Genomic DNA, 22,112 nt, shown 5'->3' with positions numbered 1-22,112 from the left:
AAATTGAAATCATCTTTGCACGCCACAAATGACTTGTCATCTAATGGAGATGTCTATGGACAAAAGTTTTTAAGCCAAATGTTTACAAGGACGGCCACAGGGCCCACATCTAATGGGGACGTCTACGGACAAAAGTTTTCAAGCGAAATGTTTACAAGGATAGGAGAGGAAACAACCAGAAAAAAGTCGTAAATCCTGAGTTCACGTGCGATGTAAAAGCAAAACTAAACTCCCCTCTCCGTATGAAGAAATGCAATTAACTTCATGTGGTAAAATACGGGAGATGTTGAAAAATCCTGTTTTTCGATCGACCAACCACAATCATAAGATCTCCATTTTTCTTTCAGCCTATGCTCACTGTGCTTCTTCCTCCTCACACCGGTGTCGCCTTGCTCCCCCCCACCACACACCTCTAACCATCTCTTCCGCCGTCATTTAGTCACCTGTTAAATCCACCTCCAATCATTTGAGATTTCAATCGCTTGATCATTAGGTGTGTAAAAATAAAGTAGTTTCAACATCGAAGCAATCTTCAAAACACATTCAACCATTAATTTTTATTGTAATCTATTTCTAAAGTATAGCAAAATCGAAACTATGAAATTACTTTTCAAGACAATACCTGCGCATACAATTTTCAAATGTTCAATCTCAACGTGTAAGAACATGAAAGGTCAAAGTTTAGATGATTTGCCTATACACAAACCAAAACGTCAGGGAGCAGTACCGTAACATACATGTCAAACCCACAAAGAAAGGATATTCAGTAGGCAACCAAGATACCAGGCCCATTGATCACTGATCATGATTCATGACATGCTCCATGAGCAGGAAGCCACAAGCTATGCAAGTTCTCAAATTGTACCTGACATCTCGATAATAAAATGAGGTAATAAAACACAAAGGAGTTCGCATCACATTATATAACACTTGGCTCATACAGAGTTTAAGAGCAATACTGCCCACATTCTAATACTCATAACAAGACGGCAGCGCACTAGGATTGCCATTTCTCCTTGGTTAACGGACTCTTGGATGTAAACTAAACATGCTGCAGGGAAAGATGCTCTGTCCTTGGATTGGTCCTAAATCCAGTGGAACTCTTCAGCAACTTGGACCCAAAAATACCCTGGAAACAAAGCAATTCCCAAATTGTTAGTAGATCAGATTATAACATCAATTTAGCATTTGAATTACAGTAAACCCGAAGAAAAAAAAAATCCCTAAACATTGCACTCCCTTCAGAAGAAACAATCCTGCAAATAAAAAAATGCAGCTTCAATAACATACATCACAAGAGGTAACACCAAATAATTTAGATACAAGCTCTAGCTCAAATACCACCTAGTTCAAGCTTCACATGCTATGGAAGACGATACATGGACATGTACATCCAGGCCTGCCAATGCATTTGCATATCAGATCCTTCCTTTGCGGAGAGCAAAACAGAATGAACATACAAATAAAATGCAGAAAGGAACACAACAACACAGATCAGCAACCGATGATACGAACTACCTAGCCAGTACGTTCACTTGTTATTGCCTAGGTTGTCTCTAGAGCAACTCTTTCTGTGTCATTTGTTTCAACTACTTGTCATAACATGGTTAAGGTAACCCAAACCTAAAATATGCTCATCGCTAACTCGAGTGATGGATTCACTGACAATGGTTAAGGGGCTAAGGGCAACAAGTGTGCTAGTGATGCAAATATATATCAATCCTCAAACCCAGTCCATTTAATCTAGATAGCCTTGGAGGAATATACATAATAATGAAAGATGTCCTAAGAATCACTTCAAAGTCAGAATCGGTATATGTCTTTTAAGTAACACCACTCCGATAATCGACCCAGGGTCTAACAGCATAGACCGCATGAGGATGCACATATATATAGACGAATAGTGCAACATGAGAAAACACTTAAAAGCATATAAGAAAACTACAAGGAATGCAAATTTGAGCTGCATGATCTAGGGTGACAAACTTTTAACTAAAAAAGAGTGCACACAGAAAGTTGGAGTAACAAAGACTCACGTCAATCACACAAACATTGCCAGCTCTGGACGGCTGAAGATATTATCACCATCATCCTCCAGGGCAGGATAGGCAGCAACAAGTGCATCTTGTGCACCAATGTACAGCGAGTTGTAGATCTTCCAATAAACTTCACGTACTTTCCTTGCTGGATGGAAGAGACCTTGCATGCAATAATTCAAAATCACAGCAGCACCCAGTGCAACCCTCATCCCCTCAATCGCCTCCATAACAGCATTTATGACGTGGGGAGATGTCTCAAATATGTTGGGCCAGACATAGTTAAGCAAATGGACAAGAGCATCCTCACAACCCAAGCCAGCAACGCCTAGAGCCATGTGCTTAACAGCAGAGGCAGCAGTCTGTCGGTGAACTAGATCTCTATCCATTAGAGCATCTTCAAGCAAGGGAGTGACAGCATATATGTAATCTTTGCCCATCTCACCAATATACTCAAAGAGGAAAGAGAGAGACTTCAGAACACCATTCTGGACATTGAGCTCTGGGACCCGGTATTCATTCATAAGGGCAGGCAAAACAGTGAAAGGTGAGCAAGTTTCAGCAACAATGGCAATTGCTACAGTAGTACAAACACGGTTCTGTCGCTCCTGCACCTTCAAGTTATTCAACAGGGTGGCCAACACATCCTGTGGCCCAATAGCCTTTGCAATATAACCAAATGTGTTCACAGTGGCTCTCCTAATACCCTTCTTGTGAGCCTTCAACATTTCAAGCAGCTCAAAACAAATCCTCATCCATTCCCTTGCTGGCACAAATTCTGCTCCACGATCAGCAATCCTACCAACGAGATCAATGCAGTTCTCTTGGACCTTCTCATGCCTATTCTTCAAGATGGGGGTCAGACGAGGAAGAAGATCCTTGATTGGGGGAGTCATTTTAGTCATACCAATGACATTCACAATAGCCTTCAAAGCTCCAAGAATTGAACCCAGGACTTCAGGATACTCCTCTCCTAAGTACTCATACAGCACAACACCCAAGTGACCCATGAGCTGCTCCTCCTGGCACTGCTTCATGACAATGGCTATCCTTGAGATCAGATCAGCAGCTTGCTGCCTAACTTTTGCACTCTTGTTGTTCAACCGCCACTTGATGGTACCACAAATCTGAGGAAGGTAAGGTTTAACTCTCTGTCCAAGTGCATTAACCACAGCTCCAAAACCATTAAGCATAACATTAGCATCATCACTCGTCTGCTCTTGGAAAGCATACAGGATACCATCAATAAGCAGCTCCTCCAGACGAGCATCAATATCTGAAGCACCCAAGTTGGCCACCACCTTCTCAATTGTTTCCATCACCATTCTCCTGTAGGGCTCGCTTTCATCTTTCAGATCCTCAACAATCCTACCGACAATATCAGCAACTCCAACCTTGTTTGCCATCTCCACTGTAGTTTCCACAAGCTGTTTATAGTTCCTACGATCTAGAGCCATTCTCCTAACCCAGAAGTGCTTGAAGAAATCTGGAAGGATGTCATTCCGGATATAATCAGCTTCCACACCCTCTGTACTGACACACTGTTTCACAACCTTGAGGACAATCTTCTTCATCTCTTCATCTGGTGACTGAAACTCCCTAATGAGGACCTGCATCACCTCCTTTGTGTAGTAACTAGCATACAGAGCATCCATAAGCGGGATGATGAAACCAATGGCCTTCAAGAAGGCAGCAAGGACCTTTCCACGGTGTGATCTGATACCCTTCCACAAAGGCTTCAACACAGAATCAAAACTTTCTATACCATAGGGTGCAGCAGCCTCAGCAAGCGCAGCAAGAGAGAGAGCAGTAATTGTCCGCACTTTCTGGTTCTCATCACTCAGACCATGCTCAATGATCTCAACTAGTGACTTGAGATGTGGCAGAACAGCGCACCCCATGAGAATAGCAATCTGCTGAACGATCTTGATACCAGTGTGCCGAGCCTGCCAAGACTTCTTACTCTGACAGACAGCCTTCAAGAATGGTAAGAGGGCAGGAATACCCAAAGCTGAAGCCACCACACTGAATGCCCTAGCAGTGGTGTTTCTCACATACTCATCAATGTTATCAATGTCAGGTCGCATGGCAGCAATCATAGTGGCAAGACCAGCTGCTTTGCTAAGATTTGAGATAATCTCCCGGCCCTCAACACGAGCATAGTAGTCCTCGTCAATAAGCAGTGGCTCAATAACCACAAGAATCTTATGCACGAATGGTCGGACCAGCTCATCAAGCTTATACAGCACCCTATCAATGACCTTCACCAAAAGATGCCTCTCCTGGTCCTCTAGTGTTGGCTGCATGAGCAAGGGCAGAATTTTGTTGAAAAGTGGTCCAGCACCAAATTCCCGGGCTTTGTCTGTCAGCTGCCGAAGTGCTGTTTTCCGCTGTGGGGGTGTGCCATTCTTCACCTTGAGCAGCAGTTTCATGATCTTCCTCTCCTTCTGCTCCTCCGGAGATAGCTGCTCCTCCTCTTCCTCATTCAGCAATGTCCCAAAGTACTGGTAATCCTCTGGCTTCATGAGTGGCAATCCACCAGGCAACTCCTTGGGCACATCAAACTGCTGCCCACGATTCTCCTCAGGAATAGCATACAGTGGTGTCCCCAGAGGTGTTGGCGTAGCAAGAAGCTTCCTTGCTGGGGTCCTTATGGGCTGGTAAGAAGCCGGAGGCTCAAGAATCTTGTACCCCTCCTGTGGGAACATGGCATCAAGCTCCTCATCAGTGAGAGGCCTGTTCCTCTCCTCAATGTCCCGCTCCCACCGCATGAGCTGGTACTGCTCTGGAGTCATCGGGCCACGAGCGATCTGGCTAGGTGTTGGTGTGGCAAGATTCTCTGCACCAAATGGCGTTGGTCCAGGAGTATAGCCTGCCGGTGTTGCAGCACCAATACTACCAGGGGTTGCACTCCCCATACTAGCCGGTGTCTCATCCCACCTTGATCTCTGCTTCTTACCAGGTGTTGGTGTGACAAGCCCACCAGGCAGCTTGGGAGTAGCATCCCAAGCCCCAGATGGAGTTGCTCCAGGCGTAGTGCCACCAGCTGCAGGCGTCGCATCAGCATCAGCCATCCTCCCCGGAGTTGGTGTCTCATCCCATCTGTTTCTTCTCACTGACGGTGTCGCATCTCCAACACGTCCAGGGGTGGCATCCCAACGCCCAATCCCAGGAGTTGCATCAGGGGCATCCCAGTCCGACGACGTCTTTGCCTTCTTAGCCCCTGCAGCAGCATCGCCGTCCTGCGACTGGTCCCACCTGTTGCGCCGCTTGGTTGTGGCGGATGGCTGCTCGGGCGCAGCCTTCCTCTCCTTCTCCTTCTCCTCTTCCTCTTTTTTCTTCTTAGCTATCTCGCGCAACAGGTCTTCCTTCTTCTTCTTCAGCGCTGCATCGCGCATGACATCGGCATAGGTCCGCACGGAGGGGTCCGGGGTGGCTTCCCCAGCAGCGAACGGGTCGTGACGCTCCGGCGAGATGATCTGGTTGAGGCGGCGGCGGCGGTACTCGTCCTCTCGGTCGACGATGCTCCGGGACTTCTTCGGCAACCCGTCGTCGTCGGGCGCGCGGGGGAGGTCGGCGGCGGCGATGGCGTGGCCCGTGTAGGTCGCGAGGCGACGCGGCGCCGGGGGTGCGGCCTCCGTATCGTCCTCAGCGGCGTCGTCCTCAGAGGCTGGGATGGAGGTGTCGTAGCCGGCGAAGCGGTTGGGGTCGGTACCCCCGCCGCCGTAGAGGTCAGTGTCGAAGGTGACGGAGGAGACGGCCATGGGCGCTCCGGCTGCGAGCGCCTCCTCCATCTTCCGCCGCTCCTCCTGCGCGCGCGCGAGCTCCGCGTCGATCGCGTCCATGGCGGCGGCGCGCGTGCGCGAGCTAGCTAGGGTTTGGGGCGAGACGGGCGAGGCGAGATTGGGGAAGAGACGAGTAAGGTTGAGTGTTCTCTCATGTGTGGGTTTGATAAATTTGGCTTCACCGGGTGATCTCCTCCTTTGGTTGGAGCATAAAACAATCTGGACCGTTGATTTGCTACAAGAACCGACTTAATCGACATAAAAAAATAAATTTTGCATCAGCTGAGTGGACGTAAGTTGTAAAAAAAATATAAATATTAAATATAATAATATTAAATATAAAATATAAATTTAATATATAAAAATATGAACATATTATAAGAGCCATCAAACAAATATATTAGAAACTATTCTATAGTTCATTAGTAATCGAGACATAAAGTTTGAAGAACGATGATTAATAATAAAAATAGATAAATTATTTAGAATTTAAATTTTTTTATTAAACAAGAATAGAATAGGAGAGGAGGTAATATAGTAACTAACTTATATTTTATATAATATAAATCATAAAAGTTTTTTCCACATAGTTTTACACGGACCGTTAAATATTTCTCTATGTTATTTTGATAATTTTATTATTTAATTTTGCTCTCGCCCTCAGCTCATTTTCAAATAAGCCCTTGAAATCCCAGCGTCTCCGAACCAACGCCCGACCCAATAGATTCATCCCCAAATCCCCAATCCGTTCACGCCTCCCCGATCTCGCCGGCGCCGCCGTCTCCCTCCTCTCCGGCCACCGCCATCACCACCACTCCTCGCGGCGCGCCTCCTAGCCCTACCTACACAAAGCTCTCCTCCTCCTCCTTCTCCCGCTCGGGCAGCAGGGGCGCGACAGAGGCGGCGGCGGCGCGATGGGGAAGAGCGACTTCCTGACGCCGAAGGCGATCGCGAACCGGATCAAGGCGAAGGGGCTGCAGAAGCTGCGGTGGTACTGCCAGATGTGCCAGAAGCAGTGCCGCGACGAGAACGGGTTCAAGTGCCACTGCATGTCGGAGTCGCACCAACGGCAGATGCAGGTGTTCGGCCAGGCGCCCGACCGCGTCGTCGAGGGCTTCTCCGAGGAGTTCTTCGAGTCCTTCCTCACCCTGATCCGCCGCGCACACCGCCACTCCCGCGTCGCCGCCACCGTGGTCTACAACGAGTACATCGCCGACCGCCACCACGTCCACATGAACTCCACGCGCTGGGCCACGCTCACCGAGTTCATCAAGTTCCTGGGACGCGAGGGATACTGCAAGGTCGAGGACACACCCAAGGGGTGGTTCATCACCTACATCGACCGTGACTCCGAGCAGGCCGTCAAGGCACGCCTCAAGCGCAAGAGGATCAAGTCCGACCTCGTTGAAGAGGAGCGACAGGAGCGCATGATCGCCCGCCAGATTGAGCGTGCACAGAAGTCTCTAGCCAAGGCCAATGGTGGTGATGATGGTAGTGATGCCGAGGGCGAGTTGGAGTCGGAGTCCCAGTCTGACAGTGAAGAAGAGTATTCAGGCTCAGATGACGCTCAGGAGGATGACGCAAAAGAGACTAACAAGGTGACTGGGAAGATTGCGATCGCGCTCCAGAAGGCTGCTCCGGGACCAAAGGTTAACCCTTATGAGGATAAGACAAAAGCGAAATTTGGTTTTGACGAAGAGGAGGAGTTGGGTGCCCGAGAGAAGAAGGATGAGGTGGCCAAGAAGAAGGGGAAGGATGTGAAAGCAGCGGAGCCAAGGAGGTCGGCACTGGATGAGCTGATGAAGGAGGAGGAGAAGGCCAAGGAGAGGAGCAACAGGAAGGACTACTGGCTGTGCCCAGGGATTGTGGTCAAGGTGATGAGCAAGTCGCTGGCGGAGAAGGGGTACTACAAGCAGAAAGGGGTTGTGAAGAGATTGATCGATAAATATGTTGGGGAGATTGAGATGTTGGAGAGCAAGCATGTTCTCAGGGTCGACCAAGATGAGCTTGAGACTGTGATCCCCCAAATTGGTGGGCTGGTGCGGATTGTGAATGGGGCTTACCGGGGTTCGAATGCCAGGTTGCTCTCAGTGGACACAGAGAAGTTCTATGCAAAGGTGCAGGTTGAGAAGGGCCTCTATGATGGGAAGGTTCTCAGGGCCATCGAATATGAGGACATTTGCAAGATTGCCCAGTAATATACAATGCCATTTGTTTCATTTCCTGTACCATCACTGCTCCCAACCAGAGTTATGTGACCCAGTGTACTAGTTCTTTCAGTTAGATACCTGGCAGCTTATGTTCTTGTGATGCTTATGCGGGAATAATCTTTTGTTCAAGAAGTTCAATATTTTGATGTTTTTAGTTCATTCTAGCGGCTGAAGGCGCAATGTGCAAGAAAATGGTGTCATGTATGTTTGCTTGTTTCTTGTTGACCAGAATATCTGTATTGACAATTTTATAACATTTGGTTAACTTCTTCATCTCTGATTCTAGTCAATCTTTTTACCAGATATTTTCTTGGTTGTTCGAACATTACTTGCCATTTTGCCAATATCAGTCCTTTTGATAAGGCTGTGTCATTTCTTTTGGTGCTATCAGGAAGGTAAAAGACTCAGTTAAAAAGAAGACGATCATCAAAAGATAATTGGAAAAAAGTAAAAGTAGTTTTTTCATTGGTTTTATGTTTTTTCTATAATATTGCATTTTTTGTGAGTATGCTTTTGACAGTTATTTAATGAGAACTGTGCCTTTTCTGCATCTCTCCTGAACTGTAGTTTTAAGGAAGTTGCGAAAAGTAAGATATAGCTTATTAGTAAATTGATTGATGTACATGCTTTGTTGGCAACTCCAGATGAAATATGTCTAGTTCAAATCTCTCAATGACGCATAATTTTATCGATTTGAAAGATGGTCACTTTTGCCTCATCCCTGTTTTCATCTGAAAAAAAGGTCGCACCGACTCCTGAAACTAAACAACAATTATTCTTTGAAGTCTGAACTTTCCTTCAGCCTCATTACTACTACTGAAACTAAACAACAATTACTCTGAAGTTTGGACTTTTCTTCACCCTCATTATATCATATATGAGTACTAAAATGACAGCCTAGCTGCAGGTACCGACATTGACAATTTCAATAGAATCACTGTACACATTTCTTATATTACAGCTTTGTTGAAACACGTTAAATCTGAGTTTTGAAGTGACTTTGTTGAGTCTCCTGTGCGGCAACATGGAACTGCTTTTCCCCAATTTTCCAGCATTCAACTAAAGAAACTTTACACATTCAGTTGTATATTAGTTAGAACTATTGTATAAGACATCTCACTTTTGCTGTTTTTCCTGTCACAACTCGGTTCATCTCTGGTTAAGGTGTCAGCACAGCACTGTGACTGTCTTTAGACTTTGGCATATTCTATGATATCGGAATGGAATACAAACACTGCTATCTAACTGCAATTGTCTTGTTGTATTGAAGACATGCAAAGAGAAAACAAGGTATCTGCATGGATGGAACTAAATGAAAAAGTGTCCGTGGACAAGTGTGGCATCCATACCATGCTAATCATTGGACGCATGGTTATTTTTGGGCCTCGAATATCCTGATCTGAATTTTCCTGATTGGTTGGTTGCATAGATTTCATATGTTTGATTGCAGGAAATGATCATATTTGATGCATCCAGTACCCCTTCCTTATCATTGGGAGTTGATAATTTTTCAAGTTATCTGACAGCCGAGCTACTCAGGATTGTTCCAGCTTTCATGTATGCAGTTGAATATCCGTCAGAAAAGGCAGGCGCAATAAGGGCCTTTCTGCCCTTGTATGTTAGTGTTAGCGTATTTCTTCAGTAGCAGATAAATTCATAGTTACTGTAGTGACAAATGGCTTTTTCTTATGCTTATGTGCAACCTAATTACTATCTTATTACCATTGTTATGCTTATGTGCTATAACCCAAGATCTACCATAAGAAAGCATCTGTAGTCTGTACTACTTTAGTAGCTAAACAACCTTGGAGACTTTGTATTTACCTAAGTCCATCTTGCAGGTTATCTGTAATGATCTCCCAGAACATGGAAGTAAGAAATGGCATGACATATGCTTCCCTTGCTACGCATATGCCAGGTCCACCGTCCATGAGACCATGACGCCAGATCTGGGTAATTTGTGTCAGCTAGCTCTAGCTGAGGCCATGGCATGTGCAGCCATTTGCAGCCTGATCCCTGGTGTTCTGTACTTCATATCTGCCTCGATCCGCTCAGCTGCAAGGATTTCAGCGCCCATGTGAGTGCCTCATCTGTCAGGAAGAAGGGAGCAACAGTTACTTTAGTCATGCACTCTGATGATGTAACAATTTGAGTTCTCATTTTTGGCCGTAGGTGCAAACGACTTCGCTTTGTTTAAGGTGCATCCTGAATCCTTATACTATTTTCTTTTTGTTTAAGATGTATCCATGAGTGAGTCAACATCAGTGTTACACGGACACAGGCGTGGGTGTTGGATTCCGACTCAGGTGCGGGTGTCCGATTTGGTAAATTCTAAAAAACAATGGAAATTCAAATTAGAAAAAATATGTTGTACAACTAATTTTGTATTGCAACTATTATTTTTTTCACATTCATAATTGATCTAAGTAACCACAAGCAAATGCACATATTTAATAAGAAAAAGAAAAGAAAAGAAAAGAAAAAGAGAATAAAGGATTAATGACCTATTGGGCTGTCATTTTCAACCCATCCAACTCGTCATACTTGCCCTACACTAACCCCTCGTCCCCTCCCGACTCCCTCGCCACCTAGCAGCCGTCGCACCCGTCGCCCTAGCTGCCGCTTCCTCCCCCTCGTCCTTGTCGCCGCCACCTCCTCCCCCCCCCCCTTGTCCCCGTTGCCGCCTCCACATCCTCCCCCTCACCCCCTCCCCCGCCGCCTCCGTCTCCTCCTCTCCCTTGTCGTCTCCGCCTCCTCCTCCCTCTGTCGCTGCGGTTGGAGTTGCCGTCAGCTAAAGTGAAGGTGGCGACTTGGCAGAGAAGAGTCCGATGTGGCACGAGTTGACGTGCCAAAAAAATTCCGTACACACATGTCTAGGTAACACTGGCCAACATTGCTATAGTTAATAAACTTAAGATGCATGAACCGCTGTGCTAGTTAGTGTATTGTGCTGTACCTGGTACCAAAAAGGAACTCTGATGTGTAAATGGACAAGAGCCAAAAGAGAGAACCACAGGACATGTATGTAATCAGTTTCAGAGCTTAACAAATCAATACTAACCTGACTAGGTTCGTGGACTGTGAAAGAGGACTCTTTTGTTCTGACTGTACGAAAGAAATTCACTGTACTGATGCTCATTCTAACTGTGCATCATTAATCTGAGCTTTATCAAGTATATTAGAGTCTACAAGTAGCAGTGATTTGTGATAGTTTACTACTTCCTGAAACATGATTGTCATTGTTCTTGGTATGGCACATCTCCATTTTCTTCCCAACAACTGAAACTCAGAACTTACCTCTTATTTTCACAGGTGAAGGTGGTTGCTGAAGACCTGTGCTTTTATGAGCAAACTAGACATGGAAGATACGAAGCACAATCAAGTTCGAGCACTGATATTGATCCAATAACCTCCAAATTAAGAAAGAAGATATCAAAGATTAGTAAATGATCTTAAGCAGAAAAAAGGTATCATTGCGAATGATTAGTACCAGAACGAAAGCTGAGGAATAAACAATCTGAAACCGTGCATATACAATTGTCTATGCACCTTTTGTTTCATAGTCAAACACTAGAACTTGGAGCCTTGCAGGGGTAGTTTTGGATGCTACCTAAAGCTAGGACTAGAGGAGTCCTTTTCCAATACATTAACTGTCAATTGGCTTGCATTGCACCAATGATGAGGCTGAAGCAAATCATGCATGGTAGTTGTTCAGATAAGCAGAGTAGAGTTGTTGCTGATTGCTAACATTTGGGCCCTTTGCTCTTCATTATAAAAGAAGGGGAATCTTTCATCAGTTGGATCACACTTGCATGCTTCAGGAGGCGTCAGGTTTTTGACATGGCATTGAAAGGACTTATTTTTCTAAAAAAGGTCCATGGCAGTGTTACGATTCAAGGAATCTTTAAGCAATTTCACGCTAAACAGACTATTAACTAATTTTTTCCTTGGTAAAGGAAAATACTTCTGAATTCCGCACACGATGATATTAATGTGACCAACTATTCCATGTTCTTCCATATAAGCACATACATTCCAAACTAATAAAGTATGATGTCACTACAAGAAGCAGCTGGGGTATCAGGATGTCACACCATGTACGTTTAACCCGGCAGTACAATCAAAATACTCTCATCAGCTGCTGCCACTGGTGCTCCTTGTTTCCCATTGCATCAGTTTATTATGACAAGAACAGCAGCATAAAAAATGGAGCTCTCAGACTTAAAGAAGGCACCATCTCAAACCACTGATTAGTACATTCAAACTAACCCGATGAAGGCACTTAAACACTGACCCAACCTCCTATATATTTTCAGTTGCATTGCACCAAGCAAGGAGGCAGCAACCAGAGGCCGAAAGAGGTAGCCACCTAGACTGACAATGGGGGAGCAAGGCAGGTCAAGCAGCAACAAGATCAGAGACATTGTGAGGCTGCAACAGCTTCTCAGGAAGTGGAAGAGGCTTGCGCTTTCACCAAAGGTCGGCAAGAGCAGCAGCCATGGCGTTCCAAAGGGGTTCTTCGCGGTGTACATCGGTGAGGAGATGAAGAGGTTTGTGATCCCCACAGAGTACCTGAGCCACTGGGCATTTGAGGAGCTTCTGAAGGAGGCAGAGGAGGAGTTTGGGTTCCGGCATGAGGGGGCTCTGAGGATCCCCTGTGATGTGGAGGTGTTTGAGGGCATCCTGAGGCTAGTGGGCAGGAAGGAGGCAGCTGTGTGCTACTGCTCTTCAGAGCATGAGATCCTGTGCAGATGATGGATTTCTCTTCTTTTTGTTCAACTGTCAATTTGTTCCTTTCTTGGTTCTTGGTCCGATATCGAGAAAAGAGGAGGAAGAGCCTGCAAATCGATGGGATTTGTGATTTCTACGGGAGGATGAAATGAGGGATTCACATTCTTTTTGAGTAAAACTTAAAAAAGGAGGATTCACACCAAGAATACTGGGTGATTGTCTCCTTTGTTAAGGATTCTTTTTCCCCATCTCGTTCTTTGTACTTAACTTTCATTTTAATTGTTCGAAAGTTGAACAATGTTCTTGTCCATCTCTTCCTCCTCCTCCTCTCGCGTCCCCGTTACTCAGTACATCTCGTTCCATGGACATGCATGTCCTCACAGCAACGGGACAGCGACCCTGTTCGTCTTCCACCCGCGAATTGGGACGACGTTCCAGGTCCTGGAACACGAGATCCGCGAGCTCGTTGGCCCCAAGTCTCATGGCGCGAAGGGTGGTTGGAGCTGAACTTTCACCATGGGAGCTACGCTACATAGATATAGGGCCGCGGTAAAAATTTGCTTGTCTTATCTTAATTCTCTTTGAATAGTTTATGGCTTTAGAGCTTCTGATTGATTGAGTACCTGTTAAATTTTATTTGTTAATTTTTACTTTCTCAGCACAGTAAAAACAAAAAAAAAACTCTTCTAAGACTGTTTCTCAATTTTTAGTTTATTTTAGTCACATCCGTTTCCTTAAACAGCCAAAAGCTATAAAAAAACCAGCCGGTAGATAGTTTCTAGCTTTTTTAAAAAAAAATCAGAAAAAAACATATCCAAACCGGACCTTTGTCGCGGCTGCCAAAAGCTGAAAACGCGAGAGGAGAGAGAGGGCAGAAGCCCCTGCCTGCTTCACATCCATGCACACAAACCGTACTTCCTTCTTATTCACTTGAAAACGACATTTAATTCCTACGAACTTTTCACCTCCCACACATTCTCTCTCATAAACTGAAAACAAGTCAGTTTATAATTAAACACCACAATATCAGAAGAAATGAAAAGATTTTGTTTATGGGAAAGGAACTTGAATAGAACTCAGATCATCCAGTCACATGCATGCTCCATTCCAGAATCATCACTTAAGATGATCCACGGGTAATAATCAATCCAAATACTAATTGTTGATATATGTATATAACTGAGTTTGATGCTGAAAGCAAGCACAACTCCTGCGTGGATGAAAAAATGTTGTAAAATCGACCATCCAAAATTATGACCTCAAATTTTCTGATGAACCAGAGAAATGCACAGAAGTAAATTATTCTTTTTCATGTTTCATGTCAGTTTCGGAGTCATCACAAAACAAACATTGCTCCACAAAGATTATCTACTGCTCCATAGCTAATTAAGCCTATGGAACCAAGGGCGATTTCACTGATTTGAGTTAATCAACTCAATTTGGCTGCCCGGTGAGCCTGCTAAAGTGACATGGCCTTGACCATCGCCGTGCCAGTCCTGCCCGGCCGCCACCGCCGGCTTGCCGCGGCTGCCTCGAGCGCAGCGACGGTGGCCTCGAAGTCCTCCTCGCGGCAGGGGATGCGGATGCCGCGGGCCTGCGCGAAGCCGAACTCCTCGGCGGCGCGCTCCATGAGGTCCCGGAACGCCGGCTGGCAGAGGTAGCTCGTCGGCACAACGAACCGCCGCGCCTCCGCGCCCACATACACCGCGAAGTACCCCTTCGGCACCGCCGCCAGCTCGTCGGCGTCGAGCAGCGTCGCGCTCAGGCTCTCCCCGCCGTAAAGCTCCCGCTCCCTCCCCGCCGCCTGCTTCCTCCCGTGGAGCCTCGGCGCCCGGAAGTACCCCATCATCGATCCAAGAACAAGATCACCTGCTCCTCCTCTTCTTCCTCCTCCTCCTGGTGTCTCCAAAATCAAATCTTTTGTGCCAAGATCAGATCGAGCACCTGGTGGATGCAAGAATAGAGGATGATCGAGTTCTTCGTGATCGACTGGACGCTCCTCGATCGATCTCACCCAAGAATTAGGCGTTCTCTTGGGTGGAGAAGACGGGGAAGAAGACGGAGAGGAGAGGAGGGGGATCAAAGCATGTGAGCTTTGGAGTGTTGGTGCAGTGGAGCAGCATGTTGTATATGGCCGTCTTGCGTGGAGCTTCTGCTTGGATTATTAGCTGCGCAGCCTTGCACTAAGACCCATTTGAAAGATTATAATAAAATAATTTAAATTATTATTTTTAATTTAAAATAAAAATAAAATGATTTATCTAAATATTATTTTTAATTTAAAATAAAAATAAAATGATTTATCTAAATATTATCAGCGTACCTATAACTCTAGTTCTAAAAATCCTTAAAACTTAAGTTCTACCAAACAGATCGAGAGAGTATGATTTTTTAATAATGCAAAAATTATTTGAAACTATTCGTGAAATGCCACTCAAAGGCGTGGCCTTCCAAAAAGAAATTTATATATTACTAAAAAGGTGAGCACTACTTGGACACATGTTTGTTACACTTGAGGCGGTGGCTAATGTTATGATAGCTCGCTGGCAGATGGATTCAGTATTGTTGCGATGGTTAGTGAGGTATGGTTATTAGTATCTAATGGTTGAATATATGTGGTTAAAGACGTGTCCTTTCCAAAACGAAATTTATATATTACTAAAAAAGAGTGAGCATTATTTGGACACATGTTTGTTACACTTGAGGCGGTAGCTAATGTTAGGAATGGCTCGCTGTCAGGTGGATCTGGTATTGTTACGATGGTTAGTGGGGTATGATTATCAGTGTCTGATGGTTGAATATCTGTGGAGGGTGAATGGGTTATGTGAGTCTATGTATAATGATTTGGTTCCTTTTTTTATATATTTTTGTTGAGCAAATTAAAGAGTCAATTTGCTGTCATGTCATAGTAACATTACAATGCAAAGGTCCACATGCACGCAACAAGATAAACAAGATCACATAGTATAAGAGTCCTCGATCGAGGATTGAACATGCATAAAAGCTAACGAACATACTGAGCTGCCACGTCGATGACAGAATGGCCGGAACAGGACCAAACGGTACGGAACGAATACATTTTTCCTTCTTGTTTTTTTTTTCAGCCTATTTTCTTTATGAATCTGGAATGTTCTGACTTCTTAATCCCTTCTCACTCTCACTTGAACCATCTGCGCAGTTGAAATATATGAGTAATGCCTAATTGCTAATGCATGATCTCATCCTATCTTCTAAAAATATCTCGACATATAGGAGAAGATAACTCATGACATTACTTTTAAAGACTAAGAAAAGACACCGAATGCTAGCCATCTAAGCGTATCACTGAAAACGATTTCACGGTCGTCTAGAATCACACTGAAAATGATACACAGTGAAACACTTTTTTTTTATAAAAATCAGAATTCGAGCTCTAGTTGATAGCACCACGACTAGGTGACTTAACACCGTGCTATCAACATGTTCTCCTCACCCCATCTTCTCAGAGATCAAATGCCAATTAAGTTTTGAATTGGTTGTACAATTTTTTCTTCCTCTTTTTTTTTTTAATAAAAGCTATATCACAGTAGGGGCTTTTTCTACAGTTTCTCTTAAGAAAAGAATTTTGAATTGGTCTCTGAGGAAGAATTTTGTATGATTTGATTTTAATTTTTGTGCAGAGTGCTCGTGTTTTATCACGCCCGTTTTCTCCCTTCCCTCTATGTTCTGCCTGTCATCCCTCTCCTCTCCCCTAAATCCTCTCTTTTCATCTCTGTGAGCACCTGCTTGTTAGAATCTCGTCATCCCTGCACCTGAGTAATGGAAGGAGGCCACGATTTCTTTGGTAGCTTACGCCGCAATGAAGAAGGAAATCAATCCGGGCGCAATCGCGAAGGAAATTGCGCGGGGAAATGGAAACCGAAGCCCCAATTTTTTTCGTCACCGTTTTAATCCCGTCAGTCGAATCAAATTCACCCTCCTCCCTCTATAAAACCCAAATCAAACCTTCAGATGAGCCTCCTTTTGCTCCACCATGCTCAAAGCCTGTAGCATCTAGGCTCCTAGGAAAGAGGTAAGAGTTTCGGTGATTAATGACAACCGTATCTTTGTGACTAACGTATGTGCTTTGAGCAGTATAAAGGAAAAAGAAAAATTTATTCGACAATGATGTCTTGATAACTCTTGCCCGTTAAAAAGCTTATATGGACGATCGAAGGACCGGTACATGAAGGATAAGGATCTTCTAGTTCTAAGTGTCACAAGGAGATGAACGACATTTAGAGTAGTATAGGTTATATTTCTTTTTAATCTTTTGACCGTACTATAAAGAGGGGTTAAGAGTTGTAGCTTGACCTAGGTGAGTCTAGATATAGTCGATGCACACTTGTTACTTTCTATTGCTAGGTTAACCTCAAAAAGCTTTTGGTTCAGAATTAAGAAGTCAGAACTCAAGATGGCTTTGAAATAGATAAATTCAGCGAAACTTCAATTCACCGGATGATCCTCTGCATAAAGAGTGATTTCACCGGAGCAAATTCCTAAGAGTTCTGACTTGAAAATTTGTTGAAGACCACGCCGGATAGTCCGGCGTTAGAGAGGTGAGAACACCGGAGAAATAGAAAGCAGTGAAGTCTAAAATTAAATCTACACACCGGATGGTCCGGCGTAGCAAAGAGTAATCACCGGATGATTTTATACAGAGAGGTTGCAAACAATCATCTGGCCGGTTACAATGCGCAGGATGATCCGGCGCAGAATAGGGTAATCACCGGATGAATTTACACAGATATGTTGCAAACTATCATGTGGCCCATTTCAATGCACCGGATGATCCGACGTAAGTCCGGATTAAACACCGGAGGTTTAACGGCTAATGGAACAGTTAACGGCTATTTTGTCAGAGGTATTAGCACCGGATATTCCGATGTGAAGTGAGTTATTCACACCGGAACTTCTGGCGTTAAGAAAAAGTTCTGGGTTGTTAGGCAACGGCTAATTTTTTATCCTTAGCCTATAAATACCCATCCATTTGGACCTCTCAGTATCTCTTGCGACCCTGTAGCAGCTCATACACTTGATGTATCATTTAGAAGCAAGAGAGAGAGCACTTGTGTCAATTCTAAGTTCTTAGTTGAAGATTAGGGACTTCTTTAAGTGCTTGAAGAGTAACAAGTGTGCATCTAGCTGTATCTAGCTGTTGTCTAGGCTTGATCTTTGCCAAGTGAAGCTTGAGGCTTGTTACTCTTGGTGGTTGGCAACACCTAGACGGTCTTGGTGATCGGAGGTTTTTTTGGTGAGCTCTTGGAGGACTTGTGGGAGCCCCGGGAAGAGATGATGTACTTGGTTTGATGCCCGCCAATCCGGAGATGGAGAAGGGGCAATCAAGAGGGAGCACTTGAGTCTTGGTGACTCAAGAGGGAGCTACATCCTTGGTGGATGCTCTAACGAGGACTAGGGGGAAGTGCCAACTTCTCGAAACCTCGGGAAAAAATCGGTGTTCTCTTCTCCAACTATTTACTTTCCCGCAATTTACTTTGAGTATCTTTGCTATTGCGAGTCCTTCTTTAAAATTCTCTTTCTTGGTTATCTTGCTTATTTAATTGCCTTGTCCTAGTTTAAATCACGTAATTGCATTCTCTTTTATCTAGGCTAAGGTTTTATTTGTTTAAGCGGTAGAAGTTTTAATTAGCGCACAATTCACCCTCCTCTTGGGCCATTCGATCCTTTCAAAGCCCCTTTCCCCATCAAGTTCCCCTCGCCAGAGAGCTTTCGCCGCATCGCCGAAGCTCCACTACACCCTGTCGTCGTCGACGGACCTCTCCATGCCTCCCCGAAGCCGCCTGAGCCTTCGACATCATTCTCCATCTGCATCTCGTCGTCCTTGACCACTCACCGTTGAGTATCGCCGCCATCATTGAGCTCCCAAGGCCGTCAAACCTTCGGTGTTAAAGTACGACGCCGCCAAACCGTCCCGATCTTCCCCGACTCCGTCCAAGCCCTCAAACGAGCTCGCCATCATCTCCTGGCCACGCTCCACCTCTCATCGTCGAGTTCCAACCGTCGCGACGACCTCTCTGCCCGGTCGTCCATCGCCGTCCTGAGATCGTCATCGTCGAGCCAAGATAGCCCTCTTCTCAGCCGTCCTATCTTAAATGCATAGCTAGGATTATAAGTTAGATACCCCTTTGCATTAGTTAGATCTCGGCTGTGTAATATGTAGTGTGCGATATAAATTTAATGAAGTACCAAGTCATCTCTTTTGGCCACGTCAACGTGCCGCATGTGCACTTTTGTCCGGTCCAGTCAGCATATCAGAGCCGAGTCAGCATGCTTAGTCAGCTGATGACATCAGCGTTGCATAGCAAATCCAAGTTTCCTTTTGAAAAATAATTCACGATAATCCAATAATCCAAAAAATAGATTTTTCTTTATTAGAAAAATTATAGAAATTAGAAAATGGTTTAGATAAATATTTATAAATTTTAGCTCTGTTTTTATTTATTTAATTGTTATTTAATGTTTTATAGTGTAAAAATCATTGTAAAAATGTTAGAATACATGTTTTATTATGGAAAATGGTTTAGAAAATCTATATTAATTTGATAATGTTTAAAAATATTTTCTTTGATAAAATAAATTCTTTAAATATGTTTTTTGGCATATAATTAGTTTTATTTCTAGAAAAATGTGAATAAATTCTATAAAATAACTTAGAAAATTTCGAATAAATGTTTTAGGTCTTTTAAGAATTACATTTAGTTGTAGAAAAATAGTTTTTATCATTTTTAGCTTTTTAGTAATTTATTTAGCCGTAGTTTTCACGTCGTTGCTCTGATTTTGGCAGTTTTTGCGTCCAAATCTTCCTAAATTTGTGCTTAGCTTGTTCTAGTGTTTGTTATATTTGTTTGCTTATTTTAGTGTTTGTTCTTAGTATTGTTTGTTTACTCGCTTGTAGAGGAGTTTGTTTCGGAGGCGTTCGAAAATATTTAGGATCAATACTTCGGGGATTTCGAGCAACTCAATGGAGAATGCAAGCGTCCTTGAATATTTTGCATCTATTTTTATGAAGTTTTGTTTTACAAATTGCATGCTCGTAAAACATAATATCTCATTGTTATGATTTACTAGTTTTTCATAACCTTTCTTGTAGCTATAGTCTGGTTGTCATGTTCTGGATAGAAAATGCTTAGTTGTGTTTACTCATGGGTAGTATATGAAAAATGAGTTTTGGTTAATAATATTGAACTTTGGTAAAATGCTTAGACTTGGAAAGTATGGTTTGGGCAAGTTGGCATGTTGGTTGGTCTGTGAATGTGTTCCAGACAAGAATATTGGCTTTATCAGATATTTGTTATCTCCCTGTGTGGGATGTTGACGGTCTTGCCCAGACCATATTAAGGATCGGTTCGTGGAGCTACCACCCGTGAAAACAGTACAACCACAAGTCTGGTATAAGACGAGTCTAGCTCAGTAATTTATTATTCTCTCAGCATTGTGAAGATCATTTAGTGATGTAGGGACGGAAGGGTGTACTTCTTGGAACCGTAAGGCGCAAGAGGGGTCTTCTGGGGTGGAGAGTGTACTCCACTTATGTACGACGATGAAACCTCAACAGATTAACACGTATTGAGAGAGATATTGGAAAGGCTTTGCAGTGGAATCCTGATCGCACACCTCGAAAGTGTATAAGTGTTTGATCGACATGGACAAAAAGGAGGACACGTCTTGTGGATAAAGTATATGACATCTGCAGAGTGAAAATTGATATATGAGCTGTGCTCAGAGTCATGAGCGGCATGGATTAATCACATGATTAGTCGAATGCTCCCGAGTTGGTTTTGAGTTAGATCTGATGGATCAATGTTGTGAAAACTGTGATTCAAGTTAGCTTTGTTTAGAGGTGATTTAAACCTGGGTTGTAGAGCAAAGTGGTCGAAACCTTGACTTATGTCTTAAAGAATCATTCATATAGAAATATGGTGCTTTTATAACCGTTTTGTTACTAAAACGACATTTATGCAAACAAACCATTGAGTTAAACCTATCTTGATTTTTAACCTGCATGTCATATTTTTCCCATACTTGCTCCATATACTCACACTCATTCTCACGCTTGCTCTCTTCCATAATCTTACTGTTGCTTAAAAGACAAATAATATGAAGACTTCCCAAAAGATAGAGCTGAATCCTAGACGAGCGACTTTTTATCAATTATCTGTAAAATTGGACGCTGTGCTAAGTTTATTTCCACTGCATTGTAATATTCTTTTAGACCCTTGGATCATTGATATAATAAAATAACATTGTAATAAAAGATATTGTATCTACTACTCACTTATGACGTTACTACGTATATATAACTCCTAGCATACATGTAGTTTACCTACGGTTTAGTCTTAAAACCGAGTGTGACGCATTTAAAACTTACCTTTTCTTCATTTGAAAGAACACGGACATACATATGTACAGCAGGAAAATGGCAACTTTGGAGCTTCGTCATCTGTAAACTCAATATCCGCGCGGTTGTATATACTTTTAGTTACACGGCAGGGTTTCTGCATGGGAATATCAACAGCCATCAGCTTTGAGGAAGTTGTCGTAAGGGCTCGACGCTGGCAGCTTCAGGAATTGCTGCTGGACGTCACCAGCAACCTGTGACTCGCCAACAGTTACGCTCTGAGGGTAGCCATCTAGGTTCTGCTGGAGAAACGGGTTTGTATTCTGAAAACAAAATGGCAAAGGTTAGCCTCATCCTTCCATCCTGTCATATTTTTCTTTCCCGATTGCATCGGTGAACGGTAAATTATGAGTTTGAAATTAAGTTATTCATCTGGGCACCTGCTTGTTGGAGACATAAGCTGCTTCAGTGTGGTCAATTTGATTGTTCGGCACAGTGGCCGCTTGCTTATTGTGTTTGAAGCTAGTGTGGTCAATTTGATGGTTCGGCACAGTGGCCGCTTGCTTATTGTGTTTGAAGCTCATGAGCACAGACATTTTTGTCTAAATTTTAAATTTTAGTAAATAAATTTTGTGCGAATTTTAACCAAATTTTGAGCGGTTATCGCGATAACCGCGCATTTTCAGTTACCACTGGGGACCGGTTACCGTTTCCCCAACGGTAACTAAAACTTTGCCCGGGGTTCGCGCGACGCAAGGGTGTGCACGCAATTGCCAAATTTTGGACAAGTCCACCGAGAGGGTGACCCAATGGTCCCACCTGTCAGCCAGGCAGGGGCTGCTACCTTACCACTTACTATTGGGCCCACTCCATGCCGACTTCTTCACCGAAAGATCTCTACGATACCTTGATCTATGCCATACTTCCCTGATCCAACTGCTGATATGTGTATCTAAAAGTAAGAAGAACACGT

The 22,112-nt window shown here is 43.8% G+C and overlaps 4 protein-coding genes across 6 annotated transcripts; 2 read left to right on the top strand and 2 right to left on the bottom strand.

Annotated features, from left to right (window-relative positions):
• Window positions 1–893: 893 nt before the first annotated feature.
• LOC133918352 (uncharacterized) lies at window positions 894–5,998 on the bottom strand. Of its 3 annotated transcripts, none has more exons than XR_009909749.1 (3): window positions 2,037–5,998; window positions 1,345–1,399; window positions 894–1,129 (listed from the first exon to the last, which is right to left on the bottom strand). XR_009909749.1 is itself a non-coding variant. In XM_062362201.1 (2 exons), the coding sequence occupies exon 1, from the start codon at window positions 5,879–5,881 to the stop codon at window positions 2,042–2,044; it is 3,840 nt and encodes a 1,279-aa protein (XP_062218185.1). In that variant the 5' UTR covers window positions 5,882–5,997; the 3' UTR covers window positions 894–1,129; window positions 2,037–2,041. The 3 variants fall into 3 exon arrangements, 1 of the variants encoding a protein (XP_062218185.1); XR_009909748.1 differs by having other exon boundaries at window positions 894–1,256; window positions 2,037–5,997; XM_062362201.1 differs by lacking the exon at window positions 1,345–1,399 and having other exon boundaries at window positions 2,037–5,997.
• A 489-nt stretch (window positions 5,999–6,487) lies between these two features.
• On the top strand, window positions 6,488–8,308 carry LOC133918354 (KIN17-like protein). Its single transcript, XM_062362205.1, has one exon. The coding sequence runs from the start codon at window positions 6,736–6,738 to the stop codon at window positions 8,017–8,019; it is 1,284 nt and encodes a 427-aa protein (XP_062218189.1). The 5' UTR covers window positions 6,488–6,735; the 3' UTR covers window positions 8,020–8,308.
• Window positions 8,309–8,414: 106 nt separating this feature from the next.
• On the top strand, window positions 8,415–12,910 carry LOC133918355 (auxin-induced protein X15-like). The gene is made up of 2 exons (XM_062362206.1): window positions 8,415–10,229; window positions 11,344–12,910. The coding sequence occupies exon 2, from the start codon at window positions 12,412–12,414 to the stop codon at window positions 12,784–12,786; it is 375 nt and encodes a 124-aa protein (XP_062218190.1). The 5' UTR covers window positions 8,415–10,229; window positions 11,344–12,411; the 3' UTR covers window positions 12,787–12,910.
• A 1,134-nt stretch (window positions 12,911–14,044) lies between these two features.
• Window positions 14,045–14,893, bottom strand: LOC133917362 (auxin-induced protein 15A-like). The gene has a single exon (XM_062361264.1). It carries the CDS (start codon window positions 14,609–14,611, stop codon window positions 14,222–14,224), a length of 390 nt encoding a protein of 129 aa, XP_062217248.1. The 5' UTR covers window positions 14,612–14,893; the 3' UTR covers window positions 14,045–14,221.
• Between the last annotated feature and the right edge of the window lie 7,219 nt (window positions 14,894–22,112).

This window comes from Phragmites australis, chromosome 5, assembly GCF_958298935.1.
Source record: "Phragmites australis chromosome 5, lpPhrAust1.1, whole genome shotgun sequence".
NCBI classification, from domain to species: Eukaryota; Viridiplantae; Streptophyta; class Magnoliopsida; order Poales; family Poaceae; genus Phragmites; species Phragmites australis.
This window is presented reverse-complemented; position numbering and strand designations above follow the sequence as displayed.